Source organism: Cynocephalus volans, chromosome 10, assembly GCF_027409185.1.
Source record: "Cynocephalus volans isolate mCynVol1 chromosome 10, mCynVol1.pri, whole genome shotgun sequence".
Taxonomy (NCBI): Eukaryota; Metazoa; Chordata; class Mammalia; order Dermoptera; family Cynocephalidae; genus Cynocephalus; species Cynocephalus volans.
This window is the reverse complement of record NC_084469.1, coordinates 33,033,397-33,046,042: the sequence shown is the minus strand read 5'-3', so window position 1 is coordinate 33,046,042 and position 12,646 is coordinate 33,033,397. Positions and strand designations below refer to the sequence as shown.

Genomic DNA, 12,646 nt, shown 5'->3' with positions numbered 1-12,646 from the left:
ACTGGGTCAAATGCATTTTCTTCTTCTATTGATATGATCACATAATTTTTCATCTTTAGCCTGTCGATGTGGTAAATTACATTGATTTTTGAATTTTGGACCAGTCTTACGTACCTAGGATAAATGCCACTTGGCTGTGGTGTATAATTATTTTTATACGTTGCTGAATTAGATTTCCTAATATTTTGTTGAGGATTTTTGCATCTATGTTCATGAGAGTTATAGGTCTGTAATTTTCTTTTCTTGTAAGGTCTTTGCCTAATTTTAATATTAGGGTTGTGCTGGCTTCATAGAGTATGTTAGGAAGTATTTTCTCTGTTTCTCTTCTGAAAGACACTGTAGATAACTGAGATAATTTATTCCTTACATGTTTGGTAGAATTCACCACTGAACACAATTGGGCATGGTGCTTTCTTGTTTGGAAGGTTATTAATTATTGATTCGATTACCTTAACAGATTCAGCTACTCAGATCATCTATTTCTTCTTGTGTGAGTTTTAGCATATTGTGTCTTTCAAGGAACTGGTCCATTTCATCCTGGTTATCAAATCTTTGGGCATAGAGTTGTTTCATAAGTTTCCTTTATTATTCTTTTAATGCATGTGGGATCTATGTGATGTCCCCTTTCATTTCTGATGTTAGTAATTTCTCATTTTTTTATTAGTAATTAGTAATCTCTCTTTTTTACTTAGCCTGGGTAGAGGCTTATTAAACGTTTTGTATTTTCAAGAAACCAGCTTTTTTGTTAATTGTCTCTATTGATTTCCCATCTTTGATTTCATAGATTTCACATCTTTTTTTGTAATACGTTTATTGAGATATGATTCACATACCAAATAACTCACCTAAAGTGTACAATTTTTTTTTTTTTTTGGTATAGTTACAAACTTGTGCAGCCATCACTACAATCAATTTTAGAACATTTTCAGTATCCCAGAAAGAAACCCTGTACCCTTTATCACCCTCCAACTCCCCAGCCCACCAGCCCTAGCAACCACTAATACATTTTCTATCTCTATAGGATGCCTATTCTTATAGGGCGGAGGGAAGCTCATCAGTGGGGCCACGAGCTGAGTGCGTCACGTCACTCCACCCCATGTCCCTTGGGAAGGTCTGAGACGAGGGCCAGTAGGCGGCCCTAACAGGGCCCTCCCTGAGTTTCGGGGAGGTGAGTTCCCAGAGAGCGGGGCTCCGCGCGAGGGCAGACTGGGCAGGAGATGCCGTGGATCCCGCTTTCTATAGGATGCCTATTCTGAATATTTCATATACACAGAATCATACAATATGTGATCTTTTGTGACTGGCTTTGTTCACTTAGCATGTTTTCAAGGTTCATCCATGTTGTAAAGAGTACCAGTACTACAGTCCTTCTTATGGGCGAACAGGATAAATCACATTTTGTTTATCCATTTGTCAGCTGATGAACACTTAGTTTGTTCCCCACTTTTTGGCTATTACAAATAATGCTGCTATGGAAATCCATGTACTAATTTTTATATAAATGTGTTTTCATTTTTCCTATTTATATATCTAGGAGTGGAATTGCTGGGTCAAATGACAACCCTATGTTTAACTGTTTTCCAAAGCAAATGCATCATTTTACATTCCTGCCAGTAGTGAGTGTATCAGGGTATCAATTTCTCCACATTCTTGACATTTGTTAATATTCCAACCTATTATAGCCATCCTAGTGGGTGTGAAGTGACATCTCATTGTAATCTTGATTTGTATTTCCACGTTAGTTAATGACATTGAGCATCTTACCACATGCTTATTGGCTTTCTGTATATCTTCTTTAGAGAAATATCTATTCAGACCATTGCCCATTTTTGAGTTATTTGTCTTTTTAGTGCTGAGTTGTAAATTACTTATGTGATATAGATAAAAGTTCCTTATCTGATATATTATTAAAATTTTGCCCCATTTTATGGGTTGCTGTTTTACTTCCTTGACAGTATCCTTGGTAGCACAAAAAATTTTTAATTTTGATGAAGTCCAATTTATCTAATTTTTCTTTTGTTGCTTCCACTTTTAGGGTCATATCTAAGAAATCACTGCCTAATCACCTATGTTTTCTTCTAAGAGTTTATTGTTTACCTTTTACACCTACATTCTTACAGATTTTGAGATCCAATCTCATCCATTTGCATGTGGATATCCAAATGTCTCAGCACAATTTGTTGAACAGACTATTTTTCCCTTAACTGAATTGTTTTGGAACTTTGTAGAAAAGCAATTCATGATATATGTGAAGGTTTATTTCTGGAGTCTCGATTCTATTCCATTGATCTATGTCTGTCCTTATGCCAGTGCCACATTGTCTTGACTACTGTTGCTTTATAATACGTTTCGAAATCAAGAAGTTTGAGTATTCCAACTTTGTTCTTTTTTTCAGAATATAGTAGCATTCTAGATCCCTAGAACTTCCATATAAATTTTAGAATCAGCCTGTCAACTTCTACAAAGAAGCCAACTGGAACATTAAAGAATACTACATTCAATCTGTAGATTAATCCAGGGAGTAGTGCCCCCATAACAATATTAAATCTTCTGATCAATAAATATGGGATGTCTTTCCATTCACTTAGATCTTTAATTTCTTTTTCTTTTTTTTTTTTTGCACCTGGCCAGTATAGGGTCCTTTAATTTAGCAGTGTTTTCAAGTTTCCAGAGTACAAATTTTGAACTTACTTTGTTAAATTTATTCCTAAGTACATTATTCATTTTGATGCTACTGTAAATGAAATTGTTATCTCAATTTCATTTTCAGATTGTTGACTGCAAGTGAATAGAAATACAACTGATTTCTGTATATTGATCTTGTATCCTGAACCTTGCTGAAATTATTGGTTCAAATAATTTTTACTGGATTCTCCTGGATTTTCTACATAAAAGAGAATATTTACTGAGAATAGTAAATAATTTTACTTCTTCTAGTTTGGATTCCTTTATTTTCATTTTTTTATTTTTTGCCTAATTGCCCTCAATTCTAATGTTAAGTAGAAGTGGTAAGAGTGGACATTGTTGTCCTGTTCCAGATTTTAGAGGGTACGCATTCAGTCTTTAAACACAAATCGATGTTAGCTGTGAGTTTTTTGTATATGTCCCTTAGGTTGACAAGGTTCCCTTCTATTCCTACTTTAGTTGTTTATCATGAAAGTGTGTTCAATTTTGCCAAATACTTTTTCTGTTTCTATTGAGATGATCATGTGTTTTTGTTTTTTATCCTGTTGGTGTGGTGTATTATATTAATTGATTTTCAGATGTTGAACCAATCTTGCATTCCTGGGATAAATTCCATTTGGTCATGCTGCATGTTTCTTTTTACATGTTGCTGAATCTGATTTGCTAGTACTTCGTTGAAGATTTTGTCATCTATATTCCTAAGAAATATTGGTCTAAGTTTCTTTCTTGTGATGTCTTTTTTGGTTTTGGTATCAAGGTAATACTAGCCTCACAGAATGAGTGGGGAAGTGTCCCCTCCAGTATATTTTTTATAAAAGTTTCTGAGGTAGTACTGTTAATTTTTTCATACTGAATAATATTTAATATTCAATAATAAGGTAGTATTACAATATATACTCATCCCTGAGTATCTGACTGGTTCCAGGACTACAGATATCAAAACCCATGGATGTTCAAATCCCTTATATAAAATGGCATAGTAATTTGTACATAATCTACACACATCCTCCCATATATGTTAAAATCATCTCTAGATTACTTATAATACCTAATACAATGTATATGTAAAGTAAACAGTTGTTATACTGTATTGTTTTTTTAATCTGTATCTTTTTATTATTGTATTTGGGTTTTCTTCTGAGTACATGGATGTGGAACCTGTAAATACAGAGGGCCAACTGTATTCAATAATAGGACTGAATAATTAATTCTTCAATCATAATATGGCCTCCTCATAGAAACAAAACTGTGCTTAACTTTCCAATTTTTATAACTCAATTGTTTTTATTTTATTGCATTGGCTAGAAGAATCTCTACTACAATAATGAATTAAAGCACTGATAACTGGCCTTCTTATCTCATTTTACATGCTCAAGTATTTCCCCTTCAGTTCCTAGTTGCTAAGAGTTTATACTACTAATGGGTGTTAAATTTTATTTAACATTGCATTCCTAGTATGCACTTCCACTTGGTCGTGATATACTATTTTCTAACACTCTACTAAAGTTAAATTTTATTTAGGATTTTAAAGTCTATGATCATAAATGATATTGCTCTATTATTATACTAGCACTAGTGCTTCCTGTTTGGGTAGCAACGTTATACTACTAACCCCATGAAATGAACTGGATAGCTTGCTCTCTCTTGTTTCTGACATAGTATATAAAAGATAGGAACTACTTGTTCATTAGAAAGTTAACAAAATTTGTCTATAAAACTTCCTAAGGAGTTCCAGTCAAGATGGTAGAATAGACGGTCCCAGGGTCACTCTCTCCCACAAATCAACCAGTTTACAACTACAAAAAAGCAATGACAGCCAAGCTGGGGTCACTAGAACTCAGGGGAAAAGGAGGAGAGACCTGTGGAGTACATGAAGGCAGGAGAATCCACGATGAGAGAAAGAAAGAACCACTCCGACCTTTCGAATCCCGGCCATTTCCAGGCTGCAGCTGCTGAGCACACAGAGCAGGAGCTGGCAAAAGCTGCAGCTGTGCCCTTCAGATGAAGTTGCTTGGAGGCGGCAGGGAAGAAGAGGGATTTGGTGGTGCCCAGGCCAGCAAGACCACTAATAGTGTTCCTGTGGAACCACATAGGAGTGAGGAGCCAGAACAACTGAGAAAAGGAGCCACTCAGAGGCCACTGAGTCATCACAAGGGAATGGAGCACAGCCCATCCAATGGGAAGTGTTTGGAGCACAGGCTGTGGGGGAGACAGGCCCACTGGGGGAACACTGGGGCACAGCAAGGACAGCTGATCTGGCCCCCAAATCAGCATAGGACCACTCGGAGGAGACTGGTCAGGAATATAGAATTGCAAGGGGTGTAGTTTGATGACCCAGACCAGTGTTTCTACACAACCTAGGTGCACTGGATCTCACTAGACCTGGAAGTACCTACAAAGTCAACCATTATAACCTGAGCTGCACAAAAAGCCTTCCACACGGAATCAGCAGCAAAGGAGCAATTTAGCTCAACCACAGGGCTCAAGTACTGGTTCCCATAGGAAGTTCACCCATTTTAGAAGTAAGCAAAGGACAACAAATTAGTTCCAGCACAGAGGTGAAGTGGTGGGAACAGCACATAATCCAACACAGAACTGAAAGAAAAAACAAAGTACCCACAACCAGAGACACAGTTTGATATTAACTAGTAAAGGTCTCACTTCACCAAAAAACACCTATAACACCCAGAAGGACTGGAAGTCCCCTGGGTACCAAGCCAGAAAGGGGGGAGGGCTGGGGACCTCAGCCATGACCTCCGACACCCACAACCAGTCCCAAGGGTGGGGTCCAAGGACCTCGGCCACATCCTGACACGCACAATCAGCCCAGCGAAGAACACCAAGCTGCCGCAGAAAACGGCCCAGGCTCTCCCAATCTGGGGCAGTGTGGGGCTGAGGGTCTTGGCCATGCACCCCAACACCTGCAACCAGCCCAGTGATAACCACGAGCTGCCAGAGGAAGCATCCTGGGCTCTCGCAAGCATGGGCAGTGGGGGACCTCATGCTTCAGCCACACCCCCCACAACATGTGCAACCATCCCAGCAACAACCACCAAGCCACAACAAGAAGGGCCCTGGGTTCCCGTGCTGGGGTGGTAGGGAGCAAGGGCTTTTGCCACACCCCTGACATCTACACCCAGCCTGGAAATAACCAAGCCACCACTGGAAGCCCCCTGATCTCCCCTGTGGGTATGAGGGGGGTGCCACGGCATCAATCCCACCCCCTCCTCCTTCCTCCTTCTTCCATCCCATTTCTTTCTCCTTTCCCCTCTCCTCCTCCCTCCCAACTGCTCCACAACATCACAGAATGTTAAAAAATAATATTAGTGGGCCGGCCCGTGGCTCACTCGGGAGAGTGTGGTGCTGGGAACACCAAGGCCCCGGGTTCGGATCCCATATACGGATGGCCGGTTCGCTCACTGGCTGAGCGTGGTGCTCACAACACCAAGTAAAGGGTTAAGATCCCCTTACCGGTCATCTTTTAAAATAATAATAATAATAATAATAATAATAATAATAATAATAATATTAGTAAAAAAAATTTTAAATAATAAATAAATAAATAAAATGCCCCTAAGCCTGTGGCATTTTTTGTAAAGAACTATATTTGATTGATCCAGTTTCTTCTATGGTTACTGGTTTATTCAGGTTTTCTGTCTGGGGTAATTCTGGTTAACTCAAATTTCCTGGGAAATTATTCATTTTACCTAAATTTCCAAGATTTTTGGCATAGAAATACTCCAGTAATTAAGTACCCTTTTAATTTTGTCTTTACTAGTTTCTTCCAGAAGATGTTTGTTTTTTTTTATTTTACTGAGCTTAATTGCTACTTTATTTTCTACATTATTAATCTTTTCTATCTTTTTTTTTTTTGACAGCTGGCTGGTATAGGTATACAAAACCTTGATCTTGTGTTTTAACACCACACTCTAACCAACTATGCTATCCAGCCAGCCCTTCCATTATTTTCTATTATTATTTCCTTTCTTGTATTTTCTTTGGGTTCACTTTTTCTAGCTTCTAGAGTTGAACACTTAGATCATTTATTTTCAACTTCTTATGACTACTAATGAATTAATTTGAATAAATTAAACTTACTTTCAAAGTACTGTTTTAGCTGCATCCCACATGTATCTTTATTGTATTCTCAGTATTTTGCAATCTCCATTGTAATTAGCTTCTTAAAGTAAGAACTATTTAGAAATGCATTCTTAGTTTCCAAATTAACAAAAAACATATTTACATTTGTTTAAAATATTTCAAACTGCATTAGATAAGAAAACATAATAGGTATTTTGATTCTGAAATACGTTGAGCCTTCGAGATGTACTAAAAAATTTTTAAGTATTCTGTATGAATATAAACGAAGGACATATTTTGTTTCTTGGACTGATAGACTATTTGAGTACCTCCCATTTGTTCACTTATCAATTTCTCTTGTTCACTTATCAATTTCTCATGTATTATCTCTGCTAGTTCTTTTAGTGATTATGTAAGTAATAAATACTCTTAGTTTTTGTATACCTGAAATATGTTTTGCCCTCAGTCTTGAATAATTTAGCTGCATGTAAAATCTAAGGTTGACAATTATTTTTTCTCTGCACTTTGAAGACTGAAGATTTTCATTTTCTGATACCTACTGTGCTTATGTGTTAACTCCTGTTAGTGTAATTGCTTCTTCCCTCTGGTAGCTTTTAACATTTTCTTTTCATTCTTTATGTTCTACTGTTTAAGATGTGTCAAGGTATGAATTTACTGTTATTTATCCTGCTTGATACTCAGTATTTATGTTGAGAACTCATATTTTCTTTTTTTAAAATTTTTTTTATTTTTATTGAATCATAATTGGTTATATTTTGGAGATTCAATGTTGACATATGTTGATCAAATCAATATTACTAGTATATATATTGTTACAAATTGTACTTATTCTTTATGCCCCTTGTCCAATCTCTCCCTATCCCCCATCTCCCTCCTCCCAAGAACTCACATTTTCTTTAAATTGAAAGCTCATAAAATCTGTTATTTTCTTCTCAAATATTCTCTACTATTCCACCCATTCTCTTTTCCTGGAACTCTTTTTAGATGTGTGTTGGAGGCTCTCAATTCATCCTCTATGTATTGGTATGGTCTTTGATATCTGTCAAACTCTCTTTGTCTCACTAGGAGGGAGAGCTCCTCAACACTCTTTTCTAATCTGCTAAAACCTCTGTGTCCTGTCCATAGTTTAAACCACTTTTTAACCTTATTTCACTTTTTATATTTTGTTTCCAAGGTTTCTAATGGTTTTTAATTCTTAATTTTCTGAATACACTCTTATTTCATTTCCATATCTAAATGCAAGTTTATGGCATCTGAACCACAAATAGCTTTATAAACCCAGATTTTCACTATTGAAATTCTGGTTAGTTAGCATCAGAGCTTTATATAAATTATGACCACATATAAAGTCCTTTTGAACACCACTAGAAAATTTCACTGTCTTCTGGTGATTAAAATGAGCTCTATTTCTACTATTTTCCTTCAAATTGAGAACTCTATGGCCTTTTGTTTGGTGACTCACGTAACAGGCTCTTACTCATTGCCCAAGACTAAGGATTTTCAAAACACAAAACACAAACCCTGCTGCAGTGCCAAGCTTTGTATTGAAGTTGGTTAAAGAAGGAACAATAACTCAGAAAATACTTTTTTCAAGTTCAACAAAAAGCAACAAAACTTTCAGAAATATTTATAACATTCCAAGTTGAAGTCAGCTGGGAAAAGAATGGGTACTAAGGCAAGGACAGGCAGTAAGATGAGTCAAAAGGAAATCAGGTCTTTTATGAGCATTTCTCATTGCTTTTTCCATTTATATTTCAACTATTCTCCAAATAAATGCAAACACAGCTATTACTACACCAAAGCAAAAGCTATTCCTACTGGGAAGAAAAACAGTGTTTGAACTTCTGGGGTAACCTTGACCTGGTTTGCTAAAACATAAAACAAAGACTCCTGAGCATATCAAAACCATGGCATATACTGTTAACACCTGAAACTATCATAAAAGACTAGGTTTAGACTTCATGGTTGATGCAATAATATAAGCTCCTATTTTATAGAAAATCTTTAAATTTTATTTTATTATGATACAGGCAAACAGCCAAGATAAACTAAATAATCAGCACTGACCTTTTAAACACTATGTGTTTTTTTTAAGGAATGCCACCAAAAACTCTCAGAAAGGATAAAAATAGTCCCTGAAATTTTGAAGAAGTTACCTCAACTGTTCTCTATGGTCAACTTAAGTTTACTGAGAACTTCAGACAGTAAAAATACAGTAGTCCACAAGAGATTATTTATTTGGTCTATATGTCATTAAAGCAATTTTATTTACCATTACAAATGTCTTTTTGAACTAATCCACATTAAAAACCGTTTAATTCAGAAACATAAAACTGCAATTAATAACACAACTCAGAAATAAGAGGTACGGGGATGGCTGGTTAGCTCAGGTGTTTAGAGCACGGTGTGGATAACACCAAGGTCAAGGGTTCACATCCCTGTGCTGGCCAGCCACCAAAAAAGAGAGTGTCATGGCCATTTTCATTTCTTCAGACCTATAGTCTGAATAATACCACTCAAGAGTGGTGGTCTTCAACAGCTTTTCCCCCATCCTGAATTTGACAACGGTTCACTGCCCTGTTGCATAAAAACTTCTTTGAGGTATCAAACTAGAGGGATGATTTAAAATATCAGTGTCAGTAACAAAAGTGGATTACTAATAATTGTGTAACAAATCTTTTGGCAGGTCAGGTGATTGTAAGTCTGCTTTCAGCAAAAATGAAGGAAGACCTAATTGAGTTGTTAGATGATAGGATAAAAATATTCTGACGCTAAACCACTATGTAATTTAACATCTAATTCAGAAAGAGTTAGGAGAATTGAATAATAATTGCGATAATAAAGCTCCTTCTATCTCTACCTACTTATTTATAAGACCAAGGGTTCTCACAATTTATATTTGTCTAAAAAAACAAAAACAAAAGAAACTGCGATAGAATTGATGCTGAAACTTATCTTTTTCCAGCAGTAAATAATATTCATCCAGAGATTAATGACTTAATTGGGAGACCCAATATATCTCTTAAATGGAAAGAGCTGCATTTCCCTTTTTTTGGGTGGGTTGCGTGGGGTCTAGCTGGCTGGTAGAGGTATCCAAACCTGTGATCTTGGTGTTACCAGCACCACACTCCCCCACGTGAGCTAACCAGCCAGCCTATTTCCAATAATTTTTACATTTTAATAATTATTTTTTAAAATGTGTTAAAATATAAGTGTTATCAATTGTGTACTTCTAATAATTATAATAATATTTCAGTACAGAAGAAATTTTTTACTTTAGGCCAGTGGTTGTCAAAGTATGGTCCATGAACCAAAAACATCATCATCACCTGGTAACTTGCCAAAAATGCAAATTCTGGGATCCCACAGACCTAGTGAATCAGAAACTCTGGGGGTGGGGACCAGCAATGTTTGTTTTAACAAACCTTAACTTTAATTCTGATGCACATTAAGGTTTCAGAACCACTTTTAAGAATAAAATTCTAAGAGAGATGTGAAAAAGAAAACCCAGCTCAAGGAGGAAGACAACGTAAAATTTCTGCTAAAGAGCTTATTCATGTATTACTTGTTTTTAAATGGAAGGTGATGGATATTAAATTACTATATTTTGATTCCACTAAATGTGTTTAAAAACATAAAGTTTTTGTTGTTGTTGTTTTTAAAGATGACTGGTAAGGGGATCTTAACCCTTTACTTGGTGTTGTCAGCACCATGCACTCCCAAGTGAGCTAACTGGCCATCCCTACATAGGGATCCGAACCTGTGGCCTTGGTGTTATCAGCACCACACTCTCCCAAGTGAGCCACAGGCCTGCCCTCAAAAACATAAAGTTTTAATTTACTTTAACCTCTAAGTACTGACAATGATATCCTTCACATCTTTTTAAACTTAAAAAATTTTAAACATCAATTTTAAAATGTGTGAGAGATATATAAGTATATAAATATTTTATGGAGTACTTAAATTAAAAAGTTGGATGATTATTAGTCAAGAGCAGAGGTTCTCAAACTGTGGTCCTTGGACTAGTAGTAAATGGAATTACCTAAGAGCTTATTAGAAATGCAAATTCATGGGCCCCACTGAAACATACTGTAGTTTAACAAGCTCTCCAGCTGATTTCTATCCATGTTAAGGTTTGAGAGCCACTGTTCTAGACTAAAGCAGTATTTAAAAAAAAAAAAAAACCTAATCCCAGAAATTCTGATTCAGTAAATCTGCAGTGGGACCCAAATACTTGCATTTCTAACAACTTTCCCAGGATGGTGATGCTGCTGTTCCAAAATCACACTTTGAGAACTGCTGGTCTAGAGGACTGTGGAAACCATATCCCTACTATTCTAGGTCAATACTCAGAATGTAAACCCCTTCCCTGATCCTCGAATTAGTTCCCCCATCATATTCTCTCATGTATATTACTTACACATTTTCCTTTTTAACAAACCATCACACGCTTACTTAACATCTATTTTCCTCAATTGAATTCAATCAAGTTAAAGAACCACATGAATCTTACTTCGTCTGTATACTCAGCACCTAAGCATAATATCTGCCTCATGGTGGTTATTAAACAACTATTTATCGATAAATAACTATACATTTGTTGCATTAATTCCATGAAATGTCAATTTTAATATAACATTGCTAAAGCTATTATTAGAATGCCAACAGTCCTGATTTGTCCAGGACTGTACTCTCAAGTGCTAAGAGCACTGAAAGTCTCATGTCTCATGACTATGCAGCCTACCATATCAAATATCAACACTAAGGTCAAAGAAAAAGGACAAATCTGGGCTGGCAGGTCAGCTCAGCTGGTTAGAGCACAGCGTTGTAACCCTAAAGTCAAGGGTTCAGATCCCATACAGGCCAGGTGCAAAAAAAGTTTTTAAATTTTTTTTAAATTAAAAAAAAGAAAGATCTGAATAATGCATTTTTCAACTTGTTTTTCAATTCCATTCTTAACCCTAGCCTCTAAGTAGTATTCTTTTGTTATAAAATATAAGTACAAATAAAAACAAGGTTATTTAAAATTAACACCGTATTACCAAGAAACTTAACATTTTAAGGCAATTTTAGTACAGGGACGGGGATAAATTTATGTACTTACCCTCTTTAGCCAAATATAACTCCTTAAATTTTGCTCTCTTTTGATTAAATTCTTGCTCAAGCTGCTGCTGTGCACGTAAAAATTCTGCATTAATTTTTTCCAATTCTGCTACCCGTTGCTGAAGAGAAACTGGAAAAAAAAATACTAGTTACCAACTAATAACTTTTATTTATGAATCAAGTTACAAGAATAAATTAGTATTCCAGCTGCACATTACTATACATGAAACGAGTATTCAAGCTTCTTCCAAAGATCTACTATACTCTAGGAAATTCTAATTTTAAAAATAGTAAGACATCTATTAGACTTAAAACACAAACTGTGAATGAGTCATGTAAATTGAAACAGCATATATACAGAACAGAGTATCAAATAAGGCCAGTTTCCCCCCAAAAAAGAGCTTCTAAAGTTTCTTTGTACAACTGACAGGATGTCAATGCACTTACAGAATTGTTAAAGATTAGATTATTTGAGCTATTTATCCCACAAATGAACCCACTACCAATCCTGTAATTTCCTATTTCAAGTGTTATGAGCAAAATCTAATAGGTTCCCTGATTAGGGTAGCCATATGAGCCTGAACTATTCTTCCAATGCAAAATGATCCATTATCATTATACTGAAATATCAAAAACCCATTCATATAGAACTGTACATTCTATATGAACTCTCAATTACTGGAAGATTATCTAGTTTTCAGATTAATGTTGATCATGGTGTGGCAGGGACTGGGACATATTTTTTACATTAGGGGCA

General features: G+C 35.9%; 1 protein-coding gene across 2 annotated transcripts in view; it reads right to left on the bottom strand.

Annotated features, from left to right (window-relative positions):
* The window catches only part of RABEP1 (rabaptin, RAB GTPase binding effector protein 1), a 119,066-nt gene that overhangs the window by 73,351 nt on the left and 33,069 nt on the right, over window positions 1-12,646 (bottom strand). For both annotated transcript variants that reach the window (XM_063109651.1, XM_063109652.1), the window contains exon 2: window positions 11,891-12,019. In XM_063109651.1, coding sequence (XP_062965721.1) covers window positions 11,891-12,019 — 129 coding nt within the window. The remainder of the gene's footprint in view (window positions 1-11,890; window positions 12,020-12,646) is intronic.